Source organism: Podarcis filfolensis (genome assembly GCF_964270895.1).
Source record: "Podarcis filfolensis genome assembly, chromosome: 1".
NCBI classification, from domain to species: Eukaryota; Metazoa; Chordata; class Lepidosauria; order Squamata; family Lacertidae; genus Podarcis; species Podarcis filfolensis.
The window spans coordinates 23,895,666-23,920,765 of NC_139604.1; the positions used below are offsets into that span (position 1 = coordinate 23,895,666).

Sequence of the window (25,100 nt, forward strand, 5' to 3'; positions counted from 1 at the left end):
TCTATCTATTTATTTATTTTATATACAATCCTTCATCTGAGGATCATAGGTTTACAGTATAAAAATAACTGCTCATACTAACTTTGTTTTGGAGAGATCCTTTGTATTTGTGAACCCTCACAAATATTCCTGTTATATTCCTGTGTGTAAGGACTAACAGATGGACCACGGTGGCTAAGAGGATTACTCTGCAAGGCTGGAAAGACAAACATCAACTACCTAACACCCAATGAAGATCTCACTGCCCATGTTAAATTACATGGCTTGTAATTATATATTTCATTTGGACATTTGGACTGCTTATGCTAATTTACACATTTACGTCAGAACTAAGAGAATATTCTCATTGTTAATGTCAATACTGTTCTATTATTTATTATTATTATTATTATTATTATTATTTGCTTGCCTTTATCTTTCTCTTTCTACTATATTCTCAAATTAAAACAAAACAAAAAAAACCCAAAAACGAGCCACATTAATGTGGAAATATTGCTTGCTAACTCTGAAATGTTTTGCAAGATTTAGCACTAAGCCTTATGCAACCGGACTGACTGAACAGTTATTAGGAACATAATATAGAGGCAGGTATACTACAATAACTTCTCCAGTTTCCTAGATACAAAACCAGAGAGTTGTAGAGTTACATGCAATTTAAAAACCATCCAAACCAATTTCCATTCTCTAAGGCAGAGCCGTGTATTCATTGTTTCTCCCAACCTCGAGTTACACACACCAAATCACCAACGTGCCACAAACAGAACACAGGTGCAGAAAGCCAGGTGCACAGCCTCAATATGACACAACCACAGCCTTCCTAACCTCTTCCTAACCTTCCAGATTTCTTGGACCATTGGCCCCAGCCACCATGGCCAATAGTCAGGAGTGGTGAGAGGGGGACTCTAAAGCATCATTGGGGCATCAGGGAGAGGAAGGCTGCCCTAGCACAGTGAGCAAAGCTGTATCCTAAGGGAAGGCAAACATTGCCTGCTGTTTCACTGATCAAGTCTCATAAGCTCAGTGCAAAAGGGAGGGGGAGTTTAAATATCTCTTTAATGGCTGCCCAGGAAGGAAATAATCCGCTGGTGTCTGTAGAAAGTTTCAGACAGGGATCAGGGTGAAGAGAGGAGAGATTAGGTGTATCAAAATTAACAGGAGGGTGAATATAACGAATATTTTTCATCCTACCTCTCAATATTTCCACAAGAAGCTGTGCTCACAAGCCAAAGTTTACGAAGCAAGCTGTATAGGTGGCAAGCATTCACAAAGGTCAAATGATTCATTAAGCACTGGGACAAAGATTTCTGGGCAGTAGTGGCTGGTGAGGTGGCACACTGGTGCTCCAAAACCATGAGCAACTGAGACTGAGGAGTGGGGAGTTAGGAGTTTGGCATGGTGCGGCATCGGATCAGCTGCACTGCACTGCACCACACCATGCCAAGCTTCCTGTCCCTCTGCTCTCTCAGTAAGGTCCAGAGACCCACCATACTGGCCTCACCAGTTTCTGCTGCTCCTGGGATCACAGCACCAGTCTGCCTTTCTTTATCATTTATGGCTCCATTGGCAACAAGCAACATGTGATGTGCTTCACTGTAGGGAGCAAAGAAAGCAAAAAAGCAAGGGCAGTTGGGTGGATGGGTGGGGAATTGCAACATTGGTTACTCACGGTATTGAAATTTGGGAAAAGTCCGACAGCAGGACTGCCATCCACTGGGAAGGACATAAATGGTTTGATATCCAGGGAGGGCTGCATCATGAGCGTAGGCGTGCGGACAAGGGTAGGGAGCGTAGTTGTGTGGCACGTGCTGCCTGCAGAGAGAAAAATATTTCAAAAAAAGGATTTATTTAATTAAAACTCCCCACACACTTTAATCCACACTGTAGGCATTAAAACATGCCCCCGCCCCCAATCCTTACTGGTGAATTCTGTTTGAACCTAAACATCACCATTTGGTGGTAAGAAAGAATGCAATTTGTCCTCATAAAGAACAAAAAGGACTTTTACATTATTAGAACTGTTTGGAGTCTGCAAAACTGAGAAACTTTGCCCCAGCAACCAAAGCTAGAAGTTTCAGTTCATAAAAAGGTCCTTAAGAAGTACATGTTGCACGATGTTCTACATTGTATGTGTGTCACATGATTTTTAGATAATGCAAATTAATTGCACATTCAACTGAGGATTTTGCTAATTATTAAAACCAGGCATATGAATATTTTTTATTACAATTATTTATATTTATCACAGCACTGTCATAACTACATAAGGTTAAAGAATGCACTACTATAAATTATCCCACTCCAATGAACTATCTACCAAATCCATAGTCCCTTACAACCTCAGTCTATGAATCAATTATATTAGTTTGACAAGCAATGAGACAGCTTCATAATCCATCTGCTTTTTCAGTTCAAACCACCCAGTTCATTATCTTTCCCACTTAGCTCATCAAAACAACCTCAACTCCCATCAGTCTCATCCAGTAATCCTTTACTGGATGCTTCTCCCTATGTTTTTCTATAATTCTTGTTTTAATAAGGAAGTAATATATACTGCCGTTTCTCATTATGCCAAACCTCCTTGAGTTTTCGGTCAACTGATCTATCTTCCTCAAAACTGCCAGCCACAAAAGCTCTTCAAATTTACGTTTCCATCAAACGGGTGTCTTCCTCCACCTTCCAACAGATTGTTTCAAAGCACGAAGATAAAACGAAGAGCCCAATCATAGCCTCAAGCATTTTGGCTCTCCAGAAAAATATTAAAAATTGTGCCCTCTATACGTGCAACTTACCTGACCATGACTTGTCAAGCCTGTTAAGTACAGGCTACACACCAAATATATTATATGGCATCAACTGACTTTATTTGAAGGCTAAAGGCCAAATGTTTAAGAAACAGGAGGAGCACACAAAACAAGCAGACTTGCTGCTCTTTGCTAGCTGCACACACACAGCTCATATTCTACAAGCTACACAGGACAAAAAAGTTGTTCCTTAAAGATACATCAGCACCATTTTATAAAAGTTGCACACATCACAAAGCCAAAGCAGAGATTCTCCTTCGTACAAATCACTTATTATTCCATTCTGATAGTGACGGCGGACAGATGTCTCCACTGTGATACTTGCCTCAATAACTCTATGCCAGCAGTTGCTGACATGGCACCCATGAGTGCACTGGTGCCCTTCAGATCTTCTCCTGGTGCCCACAAAGTTCACCACCACCACTCCCTTGGTCCTGAAGTGCTCAGAATGGGTACCCTTTCCCTCCCTTGCTCAAAAATCCAAATGTGCCCATTAGTCTAAAAGGGTTAGCGATCCCTGCTTTATTCATAGAATCCCAAAGGGCTGTTGAATACTCGCCTATGCTCCATACCTGGCCTCAGAATCTTTCACTGCCTCATCCACATCTTACATTCCAAGGGATTACCGTATTTTTCGCCCTATAGGACGCACCGTCCCATAAGGCGCACCTAGTTTTTGGGGGGAAATAAAGGGAAAAAAATTATTTCCCCCCCAGGCGCGGGGCTGGGACGGGGGAGGCCCGAGCTTCCCCCGACCCCAGCCCCCAAACAGGCAGCTCTCTGCAAGCCGTGGGAGCCCAGCGCTGGCTACCGCTGCTTGCGGAGAGGTCCGCGAAGCCTGGGCGCGCTGATCTCAGCACGCGCAGGCTTCGGCATGCAGGCAACTCTCCGCAAGCAGCGGGAGTGCTCCCGCTGCTTGCGGAGAGGTCCGCGAAGCCTGGAGAGCGAAAGGGGTCGGTGCGCACCGACCCCTCTCGCTCTGCAGGCTTCAGCGAAAGCCTGCATTCGCCCCATAGGACGCACACACATTTCCCCTTCATTTTTGGAGGGGAAAAAGTGCGTCCTATAGGGCGAAAAATACGGTAAATAGCACAAGGTGATTTGCTGGAAACAGCCATCCCCCTGGCAGACCTTCCAAGTGTCCCTATTTTCCAGGGACAGTCCTGGATTTATAGAAGCCGTCCTGGTTTCTGATTTGATCTCGGAATGTCCTGCTTTTCATTAGGATGTCCCTATCTTCATCGGAGTAATACTGGAAGGTACAGAGTTATGCAACCCCCAAGCCAAGGAGATAACCAGTTATACAACCTTTAGTAAACGTATGAAAGCAGCCCTGTATAGGGAACTATTTTTAACGTTTAATGTTGTATTATGTTTTTATATATGTTGGAATCTGCCCAGAGTGGCTGGGGCAACCAGGTAGATGGGTGGGATATAAGTGATATAAATAATAATAATAATTATTATTATTATTATAATGGAACAGGACATCCCTGTTTCATTGGAGAAATTTTGGGGAGTATGCCCTGGAGATATTATTTCTGACACATACTAATATATTAATGCTTCCATTAGTTTTATTCGTTTATTAACTTTATGTACCCTTCATCACAAGATCTCAAGAGCGGTTCACAGAATAAAACTTTCACCAAAGCAGCAACAAGGGGAAGGCCAAGTCCCTACAGACCTCTTGCTGTTTCGGTTCTGTGTATGCTGGAGCATTATATTACTTGATTTGGCATCTCATCTCATCTCAATCAATCACCACTAAGGCTGGGCCGAGACACATCAAAGAAGCGTTTCAGTTAAATATGTTGTAAATTTAAACAGAGGAAAAACAGGTAGAGAAAAATGGGACTCCACAGCGCACTCTGGTGGCACCATGTTATATCGCATATAAATCACTTTTTCTTTGCCAATTCAGCTGAGTTTTGTTTTACTTCCAGGGCTATAGGAAATTGGTTGTGGGAGAAGAATAGTGGACTTGACGGACCTTAGGTCTAGTTCTGCGGGGCTCCTGTTAAGTGCACTTTTATATGCCCTGGTGAGTGCTCTTTTAAACCTCACTCACTAGATAAATGGTCATACCTGTCAAATAAACTCCCTTCATTCTTCTTCTCATGCTGTGTACTCTGTTGAGTACCTGGTCAACATGGCTTAAAAAGGACTTGCTTAAAGCTGAGCCATCTCTGGCAAAGCTGCTGCCCCACCTTTTGTCTTTTGTACAACTTATCTTGGTCCATGTTGTTTGTGTTGTCATTCAGGCCTCATGTTTGCACTTATTTTTAGGCACTGAGATTACTAGCATTTTGAAAACTATATAGCATGAGACGTGGCTGACAAAGTGAATAATCACAAACTGTTGTTAATGTCCCTACCTGGCTGGCTGTGTTTCCACTTTATGAGGAATTTATCCTGACAGATAATGTGCAAAAAATACAATCCAACTTTCCTCCCCCATTGTTTACTGAATGCAAAACTTTCTTTAAAATCTTCTAAGTAAGTCGGTGCCTGTAGTTTGCATAAGCCCTGAGAAGCACGTTGACAGTTGTGCTTAATTATCTGTAAGTCAGGAGCTTATTCAAGTGTATTCATAAATACAAAAAATACTGCTAAAGGCACTCTAACATGCAAATACCATCCTCTGTAAATCTGCACGTGGGGGGGAAAGCAGGAAAAGAAAACTGGAGGAGAACGTCTAAAGCTTTAACAGCTCGCTCTGAGTAATTAACCATAAGTCCAGTACAATATCCACATGTTATATTTAATTACGTATCTTTCCTTCAATTGGATGTTACAGTTATTGTCAAATTGAAGTCTGTCAGTACACTCTGATGCTCATCAATTGTTTATCGCTCTGTATAATAGAATGTCATTGCATAGCCCCAACTAGAGGATTTGCAGTGCTGCGTCACAATCCTGGAATTGCATGAAGTCAGAGCTGGGTAGAGGAACAAAAGCGAAGGCAGGTAGCACAACAGCAGGGGCCATGGCATGGGAATGAGAAGGGAGTGACACTGAGAAGGGAGCAAGTTTGCTACACAAGAGTATCAAATTAACTTTAGTTGTGCAACCTGAATTTTGCTGGTATGTAAGCATGCAGGTGACGCTGTGGTCTAAACCACTGAGCCTCTTGGGCTTGCCGATCAGAAGGTTGGCGATTCGAATCCCCGCAACGGGGTGAGCTTCCGTTGCTCGGTCCCAACTCCTGCCAACCTAGCAGTTCAAAAGCACGCCCAAAAGTGCAAGTAGATAAATAGGTACCGCTCCGGCAGGAAGGTAAATGGCATTTCTGTGCGCTGCTCTGGTTTCACCAGAAGCGGCTTAGTCATATTGGCCACATGATCTGGAAAAACTGTTGGTGGACAAACACCGGCTCCCTCAGCCTGTAAAGCGAGATGAGCGCCGCAACCCTAGAGTCATCTGCAACTGGACTTAACTGTCAGGGGTCCTTTACCTTTACCTTTTAAGCACCCTTACAATTTGCATTTGTAGGTACCCATTGCTTTCTAACCTCAAGGGAGTTAGCATTTCCCCATGACTCATCACCACTTGAGCAAATAGGGAGCACTTAATACCCAAAAGCATTTAGCCTGAAGCCATCAGCATTCAAAATGAAAAGCTTCCCACAAAACAAAAAAATGATACATAATAGGGTACAGGGCATAATGCTGTGATCCCTGAATATCTGACAGCCACAGCACACTCCCCCCCGCCCTTAAACTTCAGTGTGTGTGCCTTGGCACACAGCTTGGGAATTGTGCACACATTGAGTAGGCCTTCTCACGGAAGCCAGAGAAGAGTCCAAGGGTCAAACACACAACAACAGCTTCAAATGATGGCTAAATGGGAACCCTAAAAAGCGTCAGGCGCAGTCGACATTGGTGCCAATGTGTCCTGAAGCAGCACTTAGGTCGCTCCTTGAGAGTTTGCTTTCCTGTCGCCGTTTCTTGATCTCTTGTAGCTGCCAGTATTCAGAGGGAGCCAGCAATTCTGTCTGTACAGGCTCTAGGTAAGACTGACATGAGAAGAAATACTGACTCATTGGCTCAGCTTTATGGCTTTTGTCCATCTTATTCTTATATACATATTTTAAAACGACCTGCTTTCAAGGTCATGCCGGGTGAGAAGATATAGGCAAGGACCATAAAGAAACAAATAAACTAGGGATGTGGACCCCCACTCCAGCCTGCCAGGCTTCTCTCATTCCAGCACTGGGATGGAAGCAGTACCGTCCCCACTTCTTAGCTGAACAGTATAGATCCAACTAAGGCGCAGAGGTGGTCCAGTTTTCATCGTGATTGCAGAGTGCTGCATGGGGAGGCTTTGACCTCCTCATGCTGTGGCTGGGAAGAAAACTGACAGCTGTCACTTTGGCTGAAGCAACAGGCAGTTTTCATCTCCACCCTGGGTGCGTTGCAACTCCTCAGTTGATCTAGACCAATCGGCTGAGAAGCAGAGAGGATGCAATTTTCATTTACATCTTGGGGTGTGTGTGTTGAACTTCTCTAGCCAGCATGCTCCAATCTGAATGAAAACAACCCACCTGTTCCTACACAGATCAGCTGAGTAGGGAGAAGATATGGCATTTCTATGTTTGTGTGATTACATGTATATTTGAGGTATGGGTATCTGTACTCACCCACTTTGGGGTTTGCCCAACCCACTGCTGGAATACAGTTCCAACAGCATTCTGTCACAGTTCTTAGGTTATCCCAAACTATGGTTTAGAGGTCATTGGGAATGTACTATAGAGAGCCACAGACATGTATGTGCATCTCATCCTCCCTTCTCCTTCTTCACGCATGAGAGGAGGAAAATTGAAGTTTCCACTTTTGGTAATATTTGCATATAATGGTTTAGCGCAGATGAGCCTTCATGAGTGAAATCTCAGGCTTGTGTACTCTCCTGTCCTTTCCCCCCCATGTGACCAAGAGGAGGGCTTCTGCAGAATACAGTTTTGCTTTGCAAGAATCTTAGCCTAGCATGATGTTGAAACCAAGGATCATTGTTAAAAAAAAATACCCTCTGGTCAGTTTCTAAGCAAGCTAACTTTAAAACATTACTTATGAAGCTGGCTTGTTTTAAACCAGGACTCCTGGTTTGTGCGTAATGATATGTAATGATATCATTATAAGCTGAAGTTCTTGGAAAGCACAGACGCCATTCTCCTGGCCATATGAGAGGAGAAGATGGGAGTGGAGGAGTCACTAATGTAAACCATGGTTTAACTTTACGTGTGAACTAGAACATTTTGTAGGAACTTGGGGAACAGTGGTTTGTTCTAAGGAAAGGTTGTTGTTTTTTAAATGAACTGCAGCTTGTTCTTTTCTTTAAAAAAAGTATTTGGTCTCCTCCTCTCATGAGAAGAGGAAATGGGGAGCAAGAGCCTGAGGTCCACCACAATGGATTCCTAATCACTAAAGTCATGGCTTAGGTTAGTCTATGCAAACCTGGTACCTCCCTCCTCCCAATGTTTTGGATTACAATTCTATTTAGCATAAAAGGTAAGGGTAAAGGGGACCCCTGACCATTAGGTCCAGTCGTGACCAACTCTGGGGTTGTGGCGCTCATCTCGCTATATTGGCCGAAGGAGCTGGTGTACAGCTTCTGGGTCATGTGGCCAGCATGACTAAGCCGCTTCTGGCGATCCAGAGCAGTGCATGGAAACACCGTTTACCTTCCTGCAGGAGCGGTACCTATTTATCTACTTGCACTTTGACGTGCTTTTGAACTGCTAGGCTGGCAGGAGCAGGGACCGAGCAACGGGAACCCACCCTGTTGCGGGGATCCGAACTGCCAACCTTCTGATTGGCAAGTCCTAGGCTCTGTGGTTTAACCCACAGCGCCACCCGCGTCCCTTTCTATTTAGCATATCTGGGGGTTATTCCCATTGAACTCAGCAGGAATGCACAGCAGGGTGGGGAACCTGTGGCCCTCCAGATGTGGATGGACTACTTTTCCTCTCATTCCCAGCCACTGGCCAAGCTGGCTAAGGATGATGGAAAATAAGAGTCTGAAGGTTCCACTACTGATGTATAGGACTGTAGTATGTTTAACCATTTTTACCACTAAGAGCTTCACAGAGCTCTAGAGCTGTCTCCTAGCAACTTCACTGCAGTTGTAAAAATCCAAGCTAAACTACTAATTTTGTATTCAAGAACATACCAAAAAAATGTAACGAGCAAGGGTGAAAAATGCAGGAGGTGGGTGACAGCCACGGATTAAATAATCAAGAGTGTGTTCCTATGCATGCTTAGGATCATTAGAATAAATCACAGTGTTCAGTACTGCTTACTCTTGGGAGACATGTGCACAGATTTGCAGCCTTAGAATGAGACCAGTACTTGCAAAATATATTAACACCCCACCCTTTCTTTCTACTCTGAGGCCACTGTCAAGCAAGTGTTTGCTCCTCTCTCCCTAAACATTTCTGACAATACTAGCAGGTTAAAGATAACCAGAGGGGCCAGCTATATTCACTTCCATCAAGAACTATCACATCAAACACAGAATCCCGCCAACGTTTCCTCTAAAGGTCAGGGACATTTACACCAATGCCCAATCAAATTTGTATGCAAATTGGACTTAAGCTAGCAAGAACACCGACACAAGAAAGATGTAGCTGCCAATTTTCATTATAACTATGAATGTAACAGATGTTTACAATTTAATTAGCATTTTAATGATAAGGACAATTTAGTGTGTAAAATACAGACGGTTTCGAACTGTTAGTCAACCTTGGGCACGCAAATATTCATTTGCAAGATTTGCATTCCGTTTTCAATACAGCTTACCAAACACAGTATTACAAGACAGCTTAATAAACACAACATTGCAAAATTCCAACAGGCCAGACACACAGTACCCCAAACTACAGAATAGCTGTAGTATTCTGTAGCAATGACTGATATATTCCTGATATTTCCCTATAAATTTAGGAATCTAAAGAGGACTGTGCACACACAAGAAGAACAGATTTAAAGATGGCAATGTGCCCTATTTTACAGAGGATGACACTGTGTTTGAAGGGCTCTCCAGTCCAAGCCCAGTTTAAAGATAAAGAACCATAAGCAGAGAGAACAGGGAACGGCTTTGAAGTCCCCACCCCAACTACTGACACCTGGGCAGCAGACTGAGCAGGCGTAAAGATGACCTGGACAGTCTCCCCTGCCATGGTGTTTCTATTTAAATTATATCAATTATTTATAAATTTGCATTTGTACTTGTAAACTTGCACATGCGACTGTTATGGCAACCTGTGTCCTATTTTGTCCTCGTGATACATCAAAGCCCATTCCTGAGTTCAGGAATGGTTTTTCACAGGCTACAGGGAGCTCCAGCAATGGGTGCTTGAAAAACTTCGGTCCAGGGAATGAACACCACTGGAATCCTGACTATACTTCCATCAGTCATTCCCTCCCCACCACTTTAAAGCAATTTTTAAGCTTGCAAGTTATTTTATAGAAAGAAGATTGTTTACACGCACATTTCTCACTTTTTGTCTTACTTAGGCATCAAATTACCTGGATTGAAGAGTCTTTTAAGTTAAAACACGCCATGGATTTATTTTGCTGCATTAGTTTCCTCGGTGCTTATTTTCTTTCTTTGCCTGTTTCAGCAATGGCTCCTACAAACAAAATCCAAGGCAAAAGAACCAATAGGTTTTGCCAAAATGTTATCGCCCTTTGCCCAGAGCTCTGTATGCAATTCTGAAAGGCTGTAGAAGAAAAGCAGTGTTGCATGGGGGGGGGGGGAAGCCACCCGCTTATCAACAGACCACTTGTGTGTCCGAATGACCCACTCATTCAAATGGATCAGCAATTCTCTTTACTCAAAGAGCTGTACACGTGACTTGGTTGCGTCCATTTAAATAAACGGAACAGTTACCTCTGTTACCGTAAGCCCTTTGTTCACATCAAGGCTCCTAAGCTCATAAGGTTGCATTGGATTTGGCACAGGCGTGCAATCATCAAAATGCTTGGAAGTTGTGTTCCAGTGAGTCCGACCATTTGCCAAGCTAGCTCAGTCCACTGCACTGGCCAGCAATGGGTTTCAGAGCTCAACCTGGGGAAGCCAAGGATTGAATCTGGCACCTGTTGCATGCAAAGTGCGCTCTGCCGCTAAGCTATTGATGTGGTGTGATCCCAAATCAAGCCCGAGCAAGTTCAAAGCCCAATCTGTGCCCACCTCAGACTGAAACTATTATAATTCAAGCAGGGGTGCTCATATATCCAGACCACCACCCCCCACTTTGAATAATTGTTCTATCACAAAGGCTCTGCTCAAATATGACAGTAAACTGTGGTTTGTCACAATGGCAGTGAGGCCAGGCAAACCACAGCTAGGGATTCTAGCATTTGCCAGCCTCATGATCCCTAGTGACAACTGCCTCATCTGCATGCATAAACAATTCATAGATTGATGTGTGCTCTGATTTGAATGCATTCAAATTCAGCTCAATGGAAGGAAGAGCTTTCTGCATATGGGCATGCACAGAGATGTTACGATACAATACTGTATACATTTACTTGGGAATAAAATTATCCATTAAAATTATTGGGGACTTATTTCTAAGTATGTGTGAAAAGGGTTGTGATCTTTGTGTACATGGAGCTATGCTATCCAACAGGAGGACGAAGGGCCCAATTGGTGGTGTCACCCCAGCTGTGGATCCTACTTTCCTTGGTGTCATTTTGGTGCCAGGTACAAACCTTTTTATTTTCCCATGCTTTTTAATATTCTGCATATCGGTTTTCATGAAGAGTTTTGTCTGATTTGATTTCTTCCAATTTTAAACTCTTATTTTATATTGTGGGCAATTTACTTTATTATAAGTTTAATTTTGCAAGCCACTCTGGGCATTCATTGAAAGTTGCCTTAGCAACCAACTAGCCAAACCAACTGAACTGAAATGGAAAAGGTGTTGCAGATGGGAAAGATCTGAGCAGCCATTAATTCTTCTGTACCCATGTGCTCAAAACTGGGCTATCTCGTAGACATTACATCAAACATCTGCTTGCTTTTAAAAGCTCTCACATTGCAACGCAGATCTAAAGGAAGAAAGGTGACCCTAACAGATTCTGGACTTCAATGCACAAAATGCATGAAATGCCATGGAAAATGATGAAAATGTATCAGAATGATTATAGTCATGTTTAAAATAGGAAGGTTTGTTTCCATTAAAAATCCTTTAACTTTGGTTTAAGATCCTGAAATTACTTTCATAAGCTTCAATGAAATTAGTTTCACAAGCTTCAATTCAGTTAGTTCCATTACTTCACAAGATAAAAGGGTATCCTGATCCTTCAGCTAACAGCACAAGGATAACTATGTGTGGGATTGGTTTTGACAACAGAAAGGTATTAGATTTTTTGGGTGCTGCAGGGGGAAGCAGTAAAAGTTCCCTCCCCACTTCTGCTGGCCAGAGCAGCCCCCTCAGGGAAGTTCCATTGCAGGGACGCTCCCAGCAGTGGTAGCAAAGTCAGGATCACTGCCAATTGCACGGCACTTTACAAAACATCATTACTGATTACAATGTAAAAACTAAATGCTTTATGAAGAGAATTACTTCTCACAACAAACTTTCCCACTGAAATAGTGGAGAACTTAAAAAGTGCTAAATTTTGGATAAACCAAGCATTGAAAAGCCTTCTTCAAACACTAAATCACAGTCAAACTTCCATCTCTCATTCTGCAGTCTCTTGTTACAGCTGTCCTTGGAATTTATTTTTCCCCAAAGGAGAGGCACCTTGGAGTCAGAAGAAAACAGTACCCATAAAGCCTCCGGAATTCTTTCTCACTGTTTTCTATATGTTCCCAGAGTCATTGTCCGGTTTGTTTCTGTTAATAGTGCAATTCTAGCCCTGTCTACCAAGAATAGCTCCTATTGAAATTAGTAGTGGCCAGCAGGGTGCGAGTGCAATCCCAGCTTCTGCTTACTGGTGGGGGGTGGGACATGGCAGCTGGGAGCTCAACAGGTGTGGGCACAGTGGCAGACCCAATCAGACAAGCATCTGCATCCACAATGTGCTGCCTTGGGCCTTCTCCTCTCTCTCCTGGTGAGTGGCAGTGAAGCACTGTGTTCCAAAGCCTGGGAAACAAAGCAATATTCCCCTTGTTGCCCCACTACTGCTCCAAGGTAAATGTGGTTAGGATTGCAGCCTTATTTTCTTTATGAGCAACACCTTGAATTTGGGGAAAATTCAGTTACAAGAACTTGGGAGAGAGGTGCGTGAAAAAAGCGATAACCCCCTTCTCTTTTTTTTTAAGTTCTGCCATTTCAGAAGGAAATATCAGGTCACTAGACAGGCACTCAAGCAATGTACCCCCTATGAAGGTCTAGGTTTGGTTGCATTTCTTTAAGGTTATGGGCTCACCATACACTTTCATATTAATTTACTCACATTATTCTCTCCCTTTAAACCTCTCAAGTACCAGCACTGGAGAGTAAGCAGGAAATTAATGTTTTTGTTTTCCTTTAAAAAAAAAAACCACCAAAAAAACCCCCAAGCAAAACCTTAACAACATTGTTATGTCAAAATTCAACATACAACCCCTCTCCCCCTTTAAAGATTTACTGCACCGGGTAGACTTTACTAATTCACTATCGAAATCTTGTAAGCCCTGTGAAACATGCTTATACCATAACTCAGTTTATTACAGTGGTACCTCGGGTTACATACGCTTCAGCTTGCAGACTCCGCTAACCCACAAATAGTACCTCTGGTTAAGAACTTTGCTTCAGGATGAGAACAGAAATCGTACTCCGGCGGTGTGGCGGCAGCAGGAGGCCCCATTAGCTAAAGTGGTGCTTCAGGTTAAGAACAGTTTCAGGTTAAGAACGGACCTCCGGAACGAATTAAGTTCTTAATCCGAGGTACCACTGTATTTTAAGGATGAGTATATAGGTATCGCTGCACCAAAGGAAGCATTTTTCTTTTAAGCCAAATAAAGTTCATTTTTGTTTCCACTGTTGTCCTTCCATAGAGAATAGTACTGAATGAGTTTAAATACTGAACTGTTAAAAAAACCGAATCAATCAACATTTGAAGGGCCAAAGGTTTAGGAGAGCTGAAGAAGTACTCTTTACCACAATAATAATTGACTAATGACATCACTCTAGGTTATGCCTACCCCACTGTGATTAGCCAGGTAGAGACAAACTAGTTCTGGCTTGGCAGGTGTAGCAGCATCCTCTGCTTGGTACAAGCTGTAACTGCTAGGAAATCTAGTGTAGAATTTGCTGCTACAAGATGTGGAGATGGCCACTGACTTTAGAAAGGGTTAATTCATGTAGGGTTGATAGTATTTGTGATAGCTAAGTGAAGCTTCTGGGGTTAGTGGCAATGTACATATTGGGTACCAGTGGCTGGTGGTAGGAGCAGGGGAAGGGGGGGGACAAACAATAGAAGAGCCAGTTATCTTTCTGCCAAACATGTAAGCTTTCTGGAAGCATTTGACTGGTTTATGGTGGAAGCAGGATGCTAAACTTGACCTAATCTAGTGATGCTAAACTAGGATGTTAAACGTGGCCTAATCTAGTGAGATCCAGCATGACTTTCCTTAAATTTTTAAAAGAAAATGAAGGCCATTTTCTCACTTTGACTTCTTTGTTCCTATTTTACCCATTCCCAAACTCCCTCAACCTGACACCAGTTCCCCTCAGCGTTACTACATGACTGCTTGAAGAATTCAGTCAACAAAACCAAGCAACTTGCTTAAACAGTCTTCACACGCTTAATGTAGGCCCCCTCGCTTCACAATGTACCACACTACCAAATCCAAGGAACATAGGTTTAATTAATCTGTAGCCGAGATTATTAAGAGATGGCAACTTTTTTTTTGACACTGTGGCAAAAGTTTTCACAATAAAGCTGTCAATATTTTAAAGTGCCACAAAGCTTTTTTCCTTTTGTTGTTTCTTATGTTGCAACATATGGGACGCGGGTAGCGCTGTGGGTTAAACCACAGAGCCTAGGACTTGCCGATCAGAAGGTCAGCGGTTCGAATCCCCGCGATAGGGTGAGCTCCCGTTGCTCGGTCCCTGCTCCTGCCAACCCAGCAGTTTGAAAGTACGTCAAAGTGCAAGTAGATAAATAGGTACCGCTCTGGCGGGAAGGTAAACGGTGTTTCCGTGTGCTGCTCTGGTTCGCCAGAAGCGGCTTAGTCATGCTGGTCACATGACCCGGAAGCTGTACGCCGGCTCCCTCGGCCAATAAAGCGAGATGAGCGCCGCAACCCCAGAGTCGGTAACAACTGGATCTAATGGTCAGGGGTCCCTTTACCTTTACCTTATGTGCAACATGGCCACCCACCCATAATTTATCATTTGAGTTCCTTGTAAACGGCAGCTTTTCAGTCAGAACATCAGTCTGAAAAAGACGATTCCATGCCTTTTCATAGACAAGAGGAAACATGACACTTATTATCACCTCAGAGTTGTGGATCACAACCACTGCTTTACTAATGAAGAGAGGTTTTTTTGTTTTGTTTTTTACCAATACTCCTTGGGTCTATTTTGAAGTACATATAATCAGAAATCCAGAAACACACACCTCTCAATACTTTCTCAAGCTTTCTCAAACACTCTGTTCATCTTTCACTGATGCTACATATGTATGTATAAGAAGCTGACAAGGAAATTCTTGGCCAGCATGAAGACTTATAAAAGCTAGCATTTCAAATACAGCAAGAACTGTTATTTCATTGAATGTGGCTGTCAGTCACTTATTATTGTTTTGTGCAAGCAGATGCTAAAAGTATATTTCACATTTATTTCCTTACACGTATATGGCTTTCGTTTTGACATGGGCTGTTTTGACATCTGACACTGTTGCACTTACTTCCTTTTCAATATTTATAATCACAAGGAAAAGAAGCTCTTTCTAGCTCCAGCATGCTAATAATATAAATGTGTGCTTATTAGAATTGGCTCTTTGTCAAAGCTTAAGCAATTACATAAATTAAGAATCAGTCCTCACTATTTTTAGAAGATATATGATGGCTGCTGTACAAGTATAATTTACTCCTATAATGAAGTAGCACAGACACATTTGTTTCTTTGAAAATCTGATTTTGCAGACTTCTAAAGCAAACAAGCCAATTTATTCAACTAGGCAGGAAGCCCACACAGATTGCTCCCTGAAAATGCACAGTAAGGCCACACATATATCTGAAGTCATTAGCACCACTATTAACACCATTAACCTTGCAAGCAGAAAGTTCCAGGGGCAGATGCAAGCACCTCCAGTTAAAGGATCTAGGCAGCAGGTCTGGATCTTCTGTCTAAAGTTGGGGAAAGCCAGCTGCTATCAGTTACCTAGCCATGAACCAATGGTCTAACTAAGGCAGCTTTGCATGTTCACTCCCCACTCCCCAGTCCATATACGGAGTTCTGTATATCAAGATATACGGAACAGGCACCATTCAGAGCTGCTACATGTTTTAGAAAGACAACCACAATTTGCCAGCACACCAGTAAACAGAGTCAAGACATTCAAATATGGAAGAATAGGTTATATCTATTAAATATAACAACTTGAGGATCTGCAGAACAAATTAACTAGTCAGATTCAACCAATGTAACCTAATCAACTTAAGTCCAGGCAGGTGTTCATTAACAGATGGGGGTAATTTTTGCCCCTGTGGCCTGGGCAAGTTAGCACTGTGTGCATGCAGCAAAGCTTCCTAAGATTCCTTCCTCCCCACTGCGTGGACCTTGGGTATAAGAGCCCAACAGGCCCACTGTAGCCCCATTGGCCAACATTTGCCCCAATGTGTCCGTCAGGCCAAAGGGCACCTCCAGCACCCACAGGACATACCCGACAACAGTGACTCAGGGACACCCACAACCCAACCCTGACTCAGTTAAGTGTTCCATTCTTCCTGAAACCCTCTCACCTGCCCGGATTATGCACCAATTAGCCAAAGAGAAGAAACAGCACTGCAACAAACATCAGCCAGCAGTATGGAGTAGGCAAAAAGAGAAGACCCAGAGCCAATTAGGGTCTCCCCCCCAAAAAAAAATCCTACTCAGCCCATGGAAAACAAATGAGTAGCCTGTAGGTCCACACTGCAAAAGGGTGGGAGAGTGAGTGCCGAATAAAGGAGGAAGGGTGCTGGGCAGAGCAAGCTTAAATAGCCTGTCACCAACTCTCCCCATTGGGTGAAATCGCCTTCAGGCCACAACATTCTGCCCTAGGGAGATACCACCTCTCCTCTTCTTCCAGGGGAGGAGGGGTGCAGCAAATTTATCCCCTCCAAAATGGTGGGAACAATATTAACATATGTGGTAGATGTAGGCTTATCTGCAGGACCTGGTGCGCTTCCATTCTCCACAGCATTCTGGGTTGCCAAACCCAGCTTGACACTTGCTTACAGATGGTCCCTTCTCCTTTTCTATTTTTTTGGTTTGTTTTTTCAAATTAAGGGTTAAGGTGTGTGCCTTTAACATCAGTGTGACACACAGAAAATTGGTAAGGAAAGCTCACCATATTTCGCATGCCTGTAAAAAATGGAGGTGAGAAGTTTTGCCAGCGCAGATTCCATTGTGTCTGCCTGTTGCTGAAGGGCAAATGAGCAGGCACTGTAAAATGTTGGCAATCTAAAGGTTAACTCCATCCACCTTGCCTTAATCAACATGCGTTTAAAACTGATATGCGAAAAATGAAAGTAAAATTTCCAGTACTTAATGGACTTCATCAGTAGACAGACAAGACTCTCTGTCTGGCTTCAGGTATCTACTTTTTGAAACAGATTAAGCATATGACACCATATGGATGAAAGCATGTTTAATCGTTACTCTGGCAAATGAATAATCAAGGCACCATCAATAACCTCTCCTCTCCCTACAACCCAGCATGACAAAAAAGTGCATATACTTGCCTCATCTTACTGGCCTCCAAATTTCCCACATGAAACCAAGAGCCCCCATGCTGAGAGCCAATCCAGGATTTTCAAGTGCTTCTCAAATTCAGAAGAGGCTCTACAAACAAAGGAGGGCACTACATATTTTTAACAAGCTGCTAGGTGGTGGTAGAGTGGCAGACGACAGCAACCCGAGCAGAACTAAATTATATTGTGTTAATATAATTTAAGAGCTTTCCTTTCAACTGAATCGAAGAACTTTGGAGACAAGAATCAAGAAATGCTTCGGTTAGACTGTTCAGATTCTGCCTTCCTCTCCTACAGCTATTGCCACTTCTGAAGCACAGTCGACTCCCATGCTATTGCATCAGGTATTATTTACCTACCTGTATCTGTTTGCTGACTGGTATTCGGAAAACTACAGCTGTATCCCAGTCCCTGGGTGTTTCCCTCCCCATCGCCCAAATTATTTCCGTTGACACATCATTGCAATGTTATAAAATGGCAAAAAAGTGCTATAATCTGTGTGCTATAGAGACCCTTTAATGCTTACCTTGGTTATAAGATTATAGCCCATGACAGCATTTAGGCACTAGATGTGAAAGTACATATCTAGACATAAATAATTCCTTCATTTCACCACGGTGCTTTTGTGATGTTTGGTGCTAAGAGACAGCAGGCAAGCGATAAGCCTGAACAAATCCTGCTCCCTGACATCGCTGCTTAGCTCTAATTACAGTTGAGGAGAAGGTTTGCAACTTGATTCCAGAAAGAGGACAGCCTACTTGATGACATCACCAGACCAAATATAACCTAAAAGCCAGACACTTTAAGATTTTTTTATGTTTTGTTTCTTCACACAAGTGCAAGCTACTGGAAATTCCCCTTCATGTTTTGTTTTGTTTGTTTGTTTTATTAAAAAAAACCACTTAACAACTTCTAGAACAATCCTTTGAAATCGCAGCTCTGCAAAAGATGGTGTCATTTCATTGCATTGTTCTAAAGAGTTGTTGGTAAAGCCATAACTATATAAGCAGCAGCAGCAGTAAGTCAAGGCAATGGCATTTGGCAACTCATGTTCGTGCAAGAACATTTTTGATTTTCTGGTGGGGAGTGTGTGTGGATGAACTTGCTCTAGTGGCCCTGGTATGTGGGATCTGCTTGGCAGCAACCAGAGGGAGGGCTTTTGGGGCTGTGGCATCTTTTCCTTGAAATAACCTCCCTTCTAAATTAAGGCTGGTGCTGACAACGTTGGCATACTTACATCTGTTAAAATGTTTTCTCTTTGTCCTTTGCGACATTGTCATGCTAGTTGACAGTAACATGCTTGTTTTGGACTACTGTTGGCTCGCTATTTTGTTCTGCAAGTAAGACTTAATGCTATTTTAATGTACCTTGTGATGTTTACATGAAAGGTAGCATGGAAACAGATCGGTTAAATAAATAAGAATATAGTATGTAGATACGGAATAGGGAAAAGAGTTTTCAAGAATCCTGCAACAGTGCACCTAAGTGTACTTCATAACTGCACAGGGCACATGCTCAAGAAGCATTAAGCATAGTTGTAAACTTGTGAAGAGCTCATTAGAGTCTTGCTGTCTATAAATTTACCGGAGAGATCAGGTGCTAAGTAGGATGAAGATTAATGGGCAATATAACCAGACAAGAAACCCAAACGACCCCTTTGTTTTTGTTTCCTAAAGTACTCATGACTGAAAGGTCTGGGAGACTTTTACAACTACATTACACTGAGAAACATACTCAGGGAGATGCATTATGGGGCTTCAGGGAGAGCTGAAATGACTTGGTTGTTTGTTTGTTTGTGTGTTGAACAGTTTTCTGTTTTTAGCTGATGCAACTATATTTGCATTAATGAATGAGAGCTTCTTTTTGACTTGGTGGATGCGGCTTAATCTCTGATGCTGCTTTCCTCGTCATTTTTCTGCCCTCACTAAACCTCAGTCTCACTTGCACTCAGTGCCATTCCGAATGGCTGTGCGTATGTTTGCCACATTGCCATAATGATATATCTGATGCAATGACATAGCGAACACTTGTAAACAAAACCGCATGAATTGCCACAACAAAGCAGTGAAAGCTACAGTCAGCAAAGATGAAGGAGGAGAAACTATGATTCTGGGTGAGTGAGGTCCCTAACAAGGAGGATTGGAAATTAAAAAATGATAGAATATGCAGAGTTAGCAGGTTTAACTAGTAAAACAAGAGAACAAGAGGATCATGTATATAAAGAGGAATGGAAAAACTTTGTGGAGTTATCTGGAAAATAATTGTAAACACGTGAAAACATTAGCAGGATTAAGGTAAATTCAACAGTATAATATAAAATAAAGGAATAATAAAGGGGAGAGAGAACTAAATGCATATATATGCAGGAATGGAGAGAAAATCAAAGGAACCAGGGAAGGGGAAGAATGGAAGTCGTAAACGATTACATCATTATAAAGTAAGATGTGTACGAATGATTTCAATGTGAATGTGGTTCTTGAAATTGTAAGAATGCAAATAAAATTTAAAAAAGAAAATATTATTCTGAGAAGAAGCACCAGCCAGGGGACCAAGAGGCCACCAAATAGGATGAAAACAACGTGAATATTCAGTGAGGCAAGGGAGGCGGTATATTTATAAATGTTAGTGCTTCTGACAGACCTATAGCATACCTCTCCCCTGAAAAAAAACAACCCAAAGATATGGCAGGGGGAGAGACCAACATTAACATAAACACAGTTAAAATGCTGCTGATTTGGGCACACAACACATTATGCGCTAATCTGGATGCTATATAATATGGGAATCCTTACTTCAATGAGGCAGTAACTACGCATTACCAGGGATGCGTGAATGTTACTAAAAACAACTTTGTGTTTCACCCTCATTTATCCCTGATAATGTGTTGTTACAACAGGCAATGTGATATGACACAATGTCATGGTCTTCATGGTTCTGAGTTTCCTCAGCCCACAAGTGGCAGCCTGTTAATTTGGGAATGTAATGACATCATAGGTAAAGTTAAAGGGACCCCTGACCATTAGGTCCAGTCGTGGCTGACTCTGGGGTTGCGGCGCTCATCTCGCTTTATTGGCCGAGGGAACCAGCATACAGCTTCTGGGTCATGTGGCCAGAATGACTAAGCCACTTCTGGCGAACCAGAGCAGTGCACAGAAACGCCGTTTACCTTCCCGCCGGAGCGGTACCTATTTATCTACTTGCACTTTGACATGCTTTCGAACTGCTAGGTTGGCAGGAGCAGGGACCGAGCAACGGGAGCTCACCCCGTCACGGGGATTCGAACCGCTGACCTTCTGATCAGCAAGTCCTAGGCTCAGTGGTTTAACCCACAGCGCCACCCGCATCCCAATGACATCATATGACGCAGATTATTTTATTATGCATTCTTTGGGAAAGGGAGGAGGAGGAGGAGATGCAGACCTCTTATTTTCAGTAGCAGCTCCAGCCTGACTCACACCCACTGAGGATGAAAGTGAAGAAACTTTCCAGCAAGGTGAAATTTGACTGCTCCCCCCTTTTTTTTTTAAGGAAACGGTATCCTGAAAGTAAAACAGCCCTCGCCTGGTGCCCTCCAGTGGTTTTGGGGTAGTGCTGATGGCTGCTGTAGGGTGAAACATCTGGAGGCACCAGGTTAGCAGAAGCTGAAGGAAAATGTGCTTGTTGTAGTAATTACAGCTACCTTGGTTTTCATTCTGCAACTAGCCCATTAAAATACGCTTAGCCAACAGTTGTCTGTTGATGAATTGTGACAAATAAATATTCCATGTGAAATATTGATAACATCGTATCACAAAGCTAATGGGACTGACAATACCCGGTGGATCAATATGCCTTTCGTTTACTAGGAAGATAGCCAACAAAATAAATGTTAACAGCTTTTATTTATGAACATTTTAAAACCTAGATTATGGGCACTTTAAATTTATGTAATACCACTGCAGTAGATTTTAATTTTAAAAGCTTTTAGCTGCTGTAACACCTCCTCGTTTCATTGCTGAAGTGGGCATTCTTTATTGTGTGACTTATTAAAGAGTCAATAGCACAAAGCAATATTTAATGATACCTTTATGATTTGACTCCTCATGTAGACAACAAAGCAGCAACACAGACTCTATGGGAAATATCATGGGAGTGCCACTAAACACTTTAAATTAAAAGGGGAGCTTATTTTGTCCAAGTTCACAGTCGTAATTTGCCACTGATTAATAATTGAAGTATCTCCCAGTAATGGAATACTGATAGGCAAAAATATTTCAGCAGTGCATTCATTTTGACCATGAATAGCTTTTTAATATCCATTTCTGAGAATGATATGAATAGAAATTTGAGGAATATTGACAAAAGGGTTGTAATCCTAGCCCAGTTATACAGTGGCAAGTTCTGTCCATTCTAAAGCAGGGGTTTATGCACAAACATTTCCATGCAGATTAGAGCCACAGTTTAGATTGATTTTTATTTTTATCACCACTGTGTGGTAGAGTCGGGACAAGTTTACCATTTCTGAATTTTTATTTTATTTAATATCGGCACATGGTTTTCAAACATGAGCTTCATGAAATGCTATTAGACTGCATCAAACACTGTCACAAAACAAATGTGGAGCACTGTATACTTGCTCAGGGATATCGGCCAGTGTTACAAACTGAGGTTGTGAAAGGGTGAAATGGCTTGACTCTTAGAAAGTGTCAGCATAAATATGCAGGTAAACCTATAAATAGGCATCTACAGATTAAGGGCTACTTCAAACATCACTGTAGGGGCAAGTGTTGGGAGCAGGTCAGAAATAACTCACAAGGTATCACTGAACTCAAGCCTAGTGAGCAAAGCAAGTCTTCCCAGTAGATCTTGCCCCAATGAGGCACCACCCTCTAAGTCTCCTCCATCCAAGCCATGGGTAGGCAAACTAAGGCCCGGGGGGCTGGATCCAGCCCAACTGCCTTCTAAATCCGGCCCGCAGACAGTCCGGGAATCAGCGTGTTTTCACATGAGTAGAATGTGTGCTTTTATTTAAAATGCATCTCTGGGTTATTTGTGGTGCATAGGAATTCGTTCATATTTCCTCCCCAAAATATAGTCCGCCCCCCCCCCCAGGTCTGAGGGACGGTGGACTGGCCCCCTGCTGAAAAAGTTTGCTGACCCCTGATGCAAGGAATCTGAGACTGTGACGCCTTGTCTGGCTTTGCTCTGCGCTCTTCATACCATTTGTGGTTCTGTGAAACCAGGGGTAGGGGTAGCCTGCCTCTTCTCTGCCTCTTGGCTCCCCTCCTCTCTAGCTCCTGCTTCTACCTCTGATTCCGGACTTCCCTCTGCCAGACTTTTCCTGCTCACTAAATCCTGTTACCTCTTCAGCTTCTGACACCTCCTCCTCTCAGTCTGTTCCCTAATCTCCCCCTGACCACCCACCATTAATCCCCTGGCTCTGAGCCTTCTTCCCTCAGGGGTTCCCCAGCTGCTGCCTCCCACCACCCCTCTGCATCCAGCCAGTCCATGACAATCACTCTTTTATTTAACTTCTAGACTTTGACATAGAAAAACCACAAGTTAGATATGTGTAGATAGTCACAACCAATTCCACGCTTTAATTGGTCTTGGCTGACATGAAATAGGTGTGCTTGCAATCATCACACAATATAATCAATATGTGGATTTAACTTTCTTTTCTTGCACAAATACACTTCTCACATAGACAATGCCTAACTCTTGAAGTAGTCCTCAGTATCCATTTCATAGAATCATAGAGTTGGAAGAGACCACAAGGGCCATCGAGTCCAACCCCCTGCCAAGCAGGAAACACCATCAGAGCACTCCTGACATATGGTTGTCAAGGCTCTGCTTAAAGACCTCCAAAGAAGGAGACTCCACCACACTCCTTGGCAGCAAATTCCACTGTCGAACAGCTCTTACTGTCAGGAACTTCTTCCTAATGTTTAGGTGGAATCTTCTTTCTTGTAGTTTGGATCCATTGCTCCGTGTCCGCTTCTCTGGAGCAGCAGAAAACAACCTTTCTCCCTCCTCTATGTGACATCCTTTTATATATTTGAACATGGCTATCATATCACCCCTTAACCTCCTCTTCTCCAGGCTAAACATTCAAGACTGTGAACAAAATTCAGTTTACTTGGCTCTATCTAGCCTTGGGACAGATCAAATGCCACCCAAATATCACTATGTACATGTCACAGACTTGGCAAACACAAGCTGCTTCCTCATGCAGTATTAGGGTTGCCATATTTCAAAAAGTGAAAATCCAGACACAAAAGTTGTTGAGCTTTTCTCTTCTTCCTTCCTTTTTGGCCAAAGTTGTTGAACTTTTTTGGTTTTGTATGGTCTGCCATTCATCCAGATTTTCCCGGACATGTCAGCGATTTCTGCCCAGATGCTGTTAATGAGGGCTGATGAGGGGAAATTGCAGATGTATGGCAACCCTATACAGAACCCTATACAGTATTATTATTATTATTATTATTATTATTATTATTATTATTATTATTATTATTATGTTATTAGGTACCAAGCACCTAATTACAAGAAACTAACGAAAAGGAAAGAAATGAAAGAAAGATAAGATGTCTAGCATGTTGAATGTTATGACTGAAGAGGGAAGGCTAAAATATGCATACCCTGAGTAAGTGATCATGAACTGAGGATACGATGATAAAATCAATAAAGAGGTTTGCTTCCTTCCCAAGATTATAAAGAAGGAAGATAAAGAAAGGAACTGAGAATAATGGAATACAATTTAAAAGGAGATTTATAATCAAGCTGTATGAGAAAAAATGGTGGAGAATTTGATTAATATTTCCATTATAATAGCAGTGGGGTGTCATCAAATGCTCTATCGAGTCAAATACCCTGTAGAATTACTTAGCATGCTTTCATATAGCTTGAGTGAAGCAGCAAATCAACAAAGGGAAAGTCTATCTAATCCACAGATTACTTCAACAGAACCAGTACAATTTCACTCCTTTCCATTTATGTTTACTTGGATACAAGGGGGGGGGGAACCTGCGGAAACATACAGTACACAATAATTGCTTTTAACTTAATTTAATTCCATGGGTTTTATTGGAACTAGAGCTCTTTAAATCCAAGTACATTATCTTGTTTGTGAAACACAGTATTTAAAGATGTGTTTCAAAAGATTTCAGCGTCATTTTCAGTTGTAAGTTAAATATGAAAAAGATAAAAATGATAGGGATAAATTAATAAGGCATTTGTCCTCCAAGCTATACCTGCTGGAATTATATGTTCTCCACAACTATTTAAGGTGGCACTGTGCTGAAACCTGTCCTTCAGTTTTGTGAAACGTTTATTTTTATGTGGAAAAGACTTCTGTTTTTCTGCCTCACTGTCAGGACATTTGAAAACATCTTTAGAATATTGGTGGGTGTGGGGCGGAATGAG

The 25,100-nt window shown here is 42.3% G+C and overlaps 1 protein-coding gene across 12 annotated transcripts in view; it reads right to left on the reverse strand.

Annotated features, from left to right (window-relative positions):
- ZNF385B (zinc finger protein 385B) overlaps nt 1–25,100 on the reverse strand; it is a 203,038-nt gene that overhangs the window by 76,560 nt on the left and 101,378 nt on the right. For 10 of the 12 annotated variants that reach the window (XM_083629808.1, XM_083629803.1, XM_083629811.1 and 7 more), the window contains one exon: nt 1,667–1,809. In XM_083629808.1, coding sequence (XP_083485934.1) covers nt 1,667–1,809 — 143 coding nt within the window. Of the gene's footprint in view, nt 1–1,666; nt 1,810–16,703; nt 16,838–18,222; nt 18,426–25,100 lie in introns of those variants that run through there. The other 2 variants (XM_083629815.1, XM_083629804.1) reach the window with 2 other exon arrangements.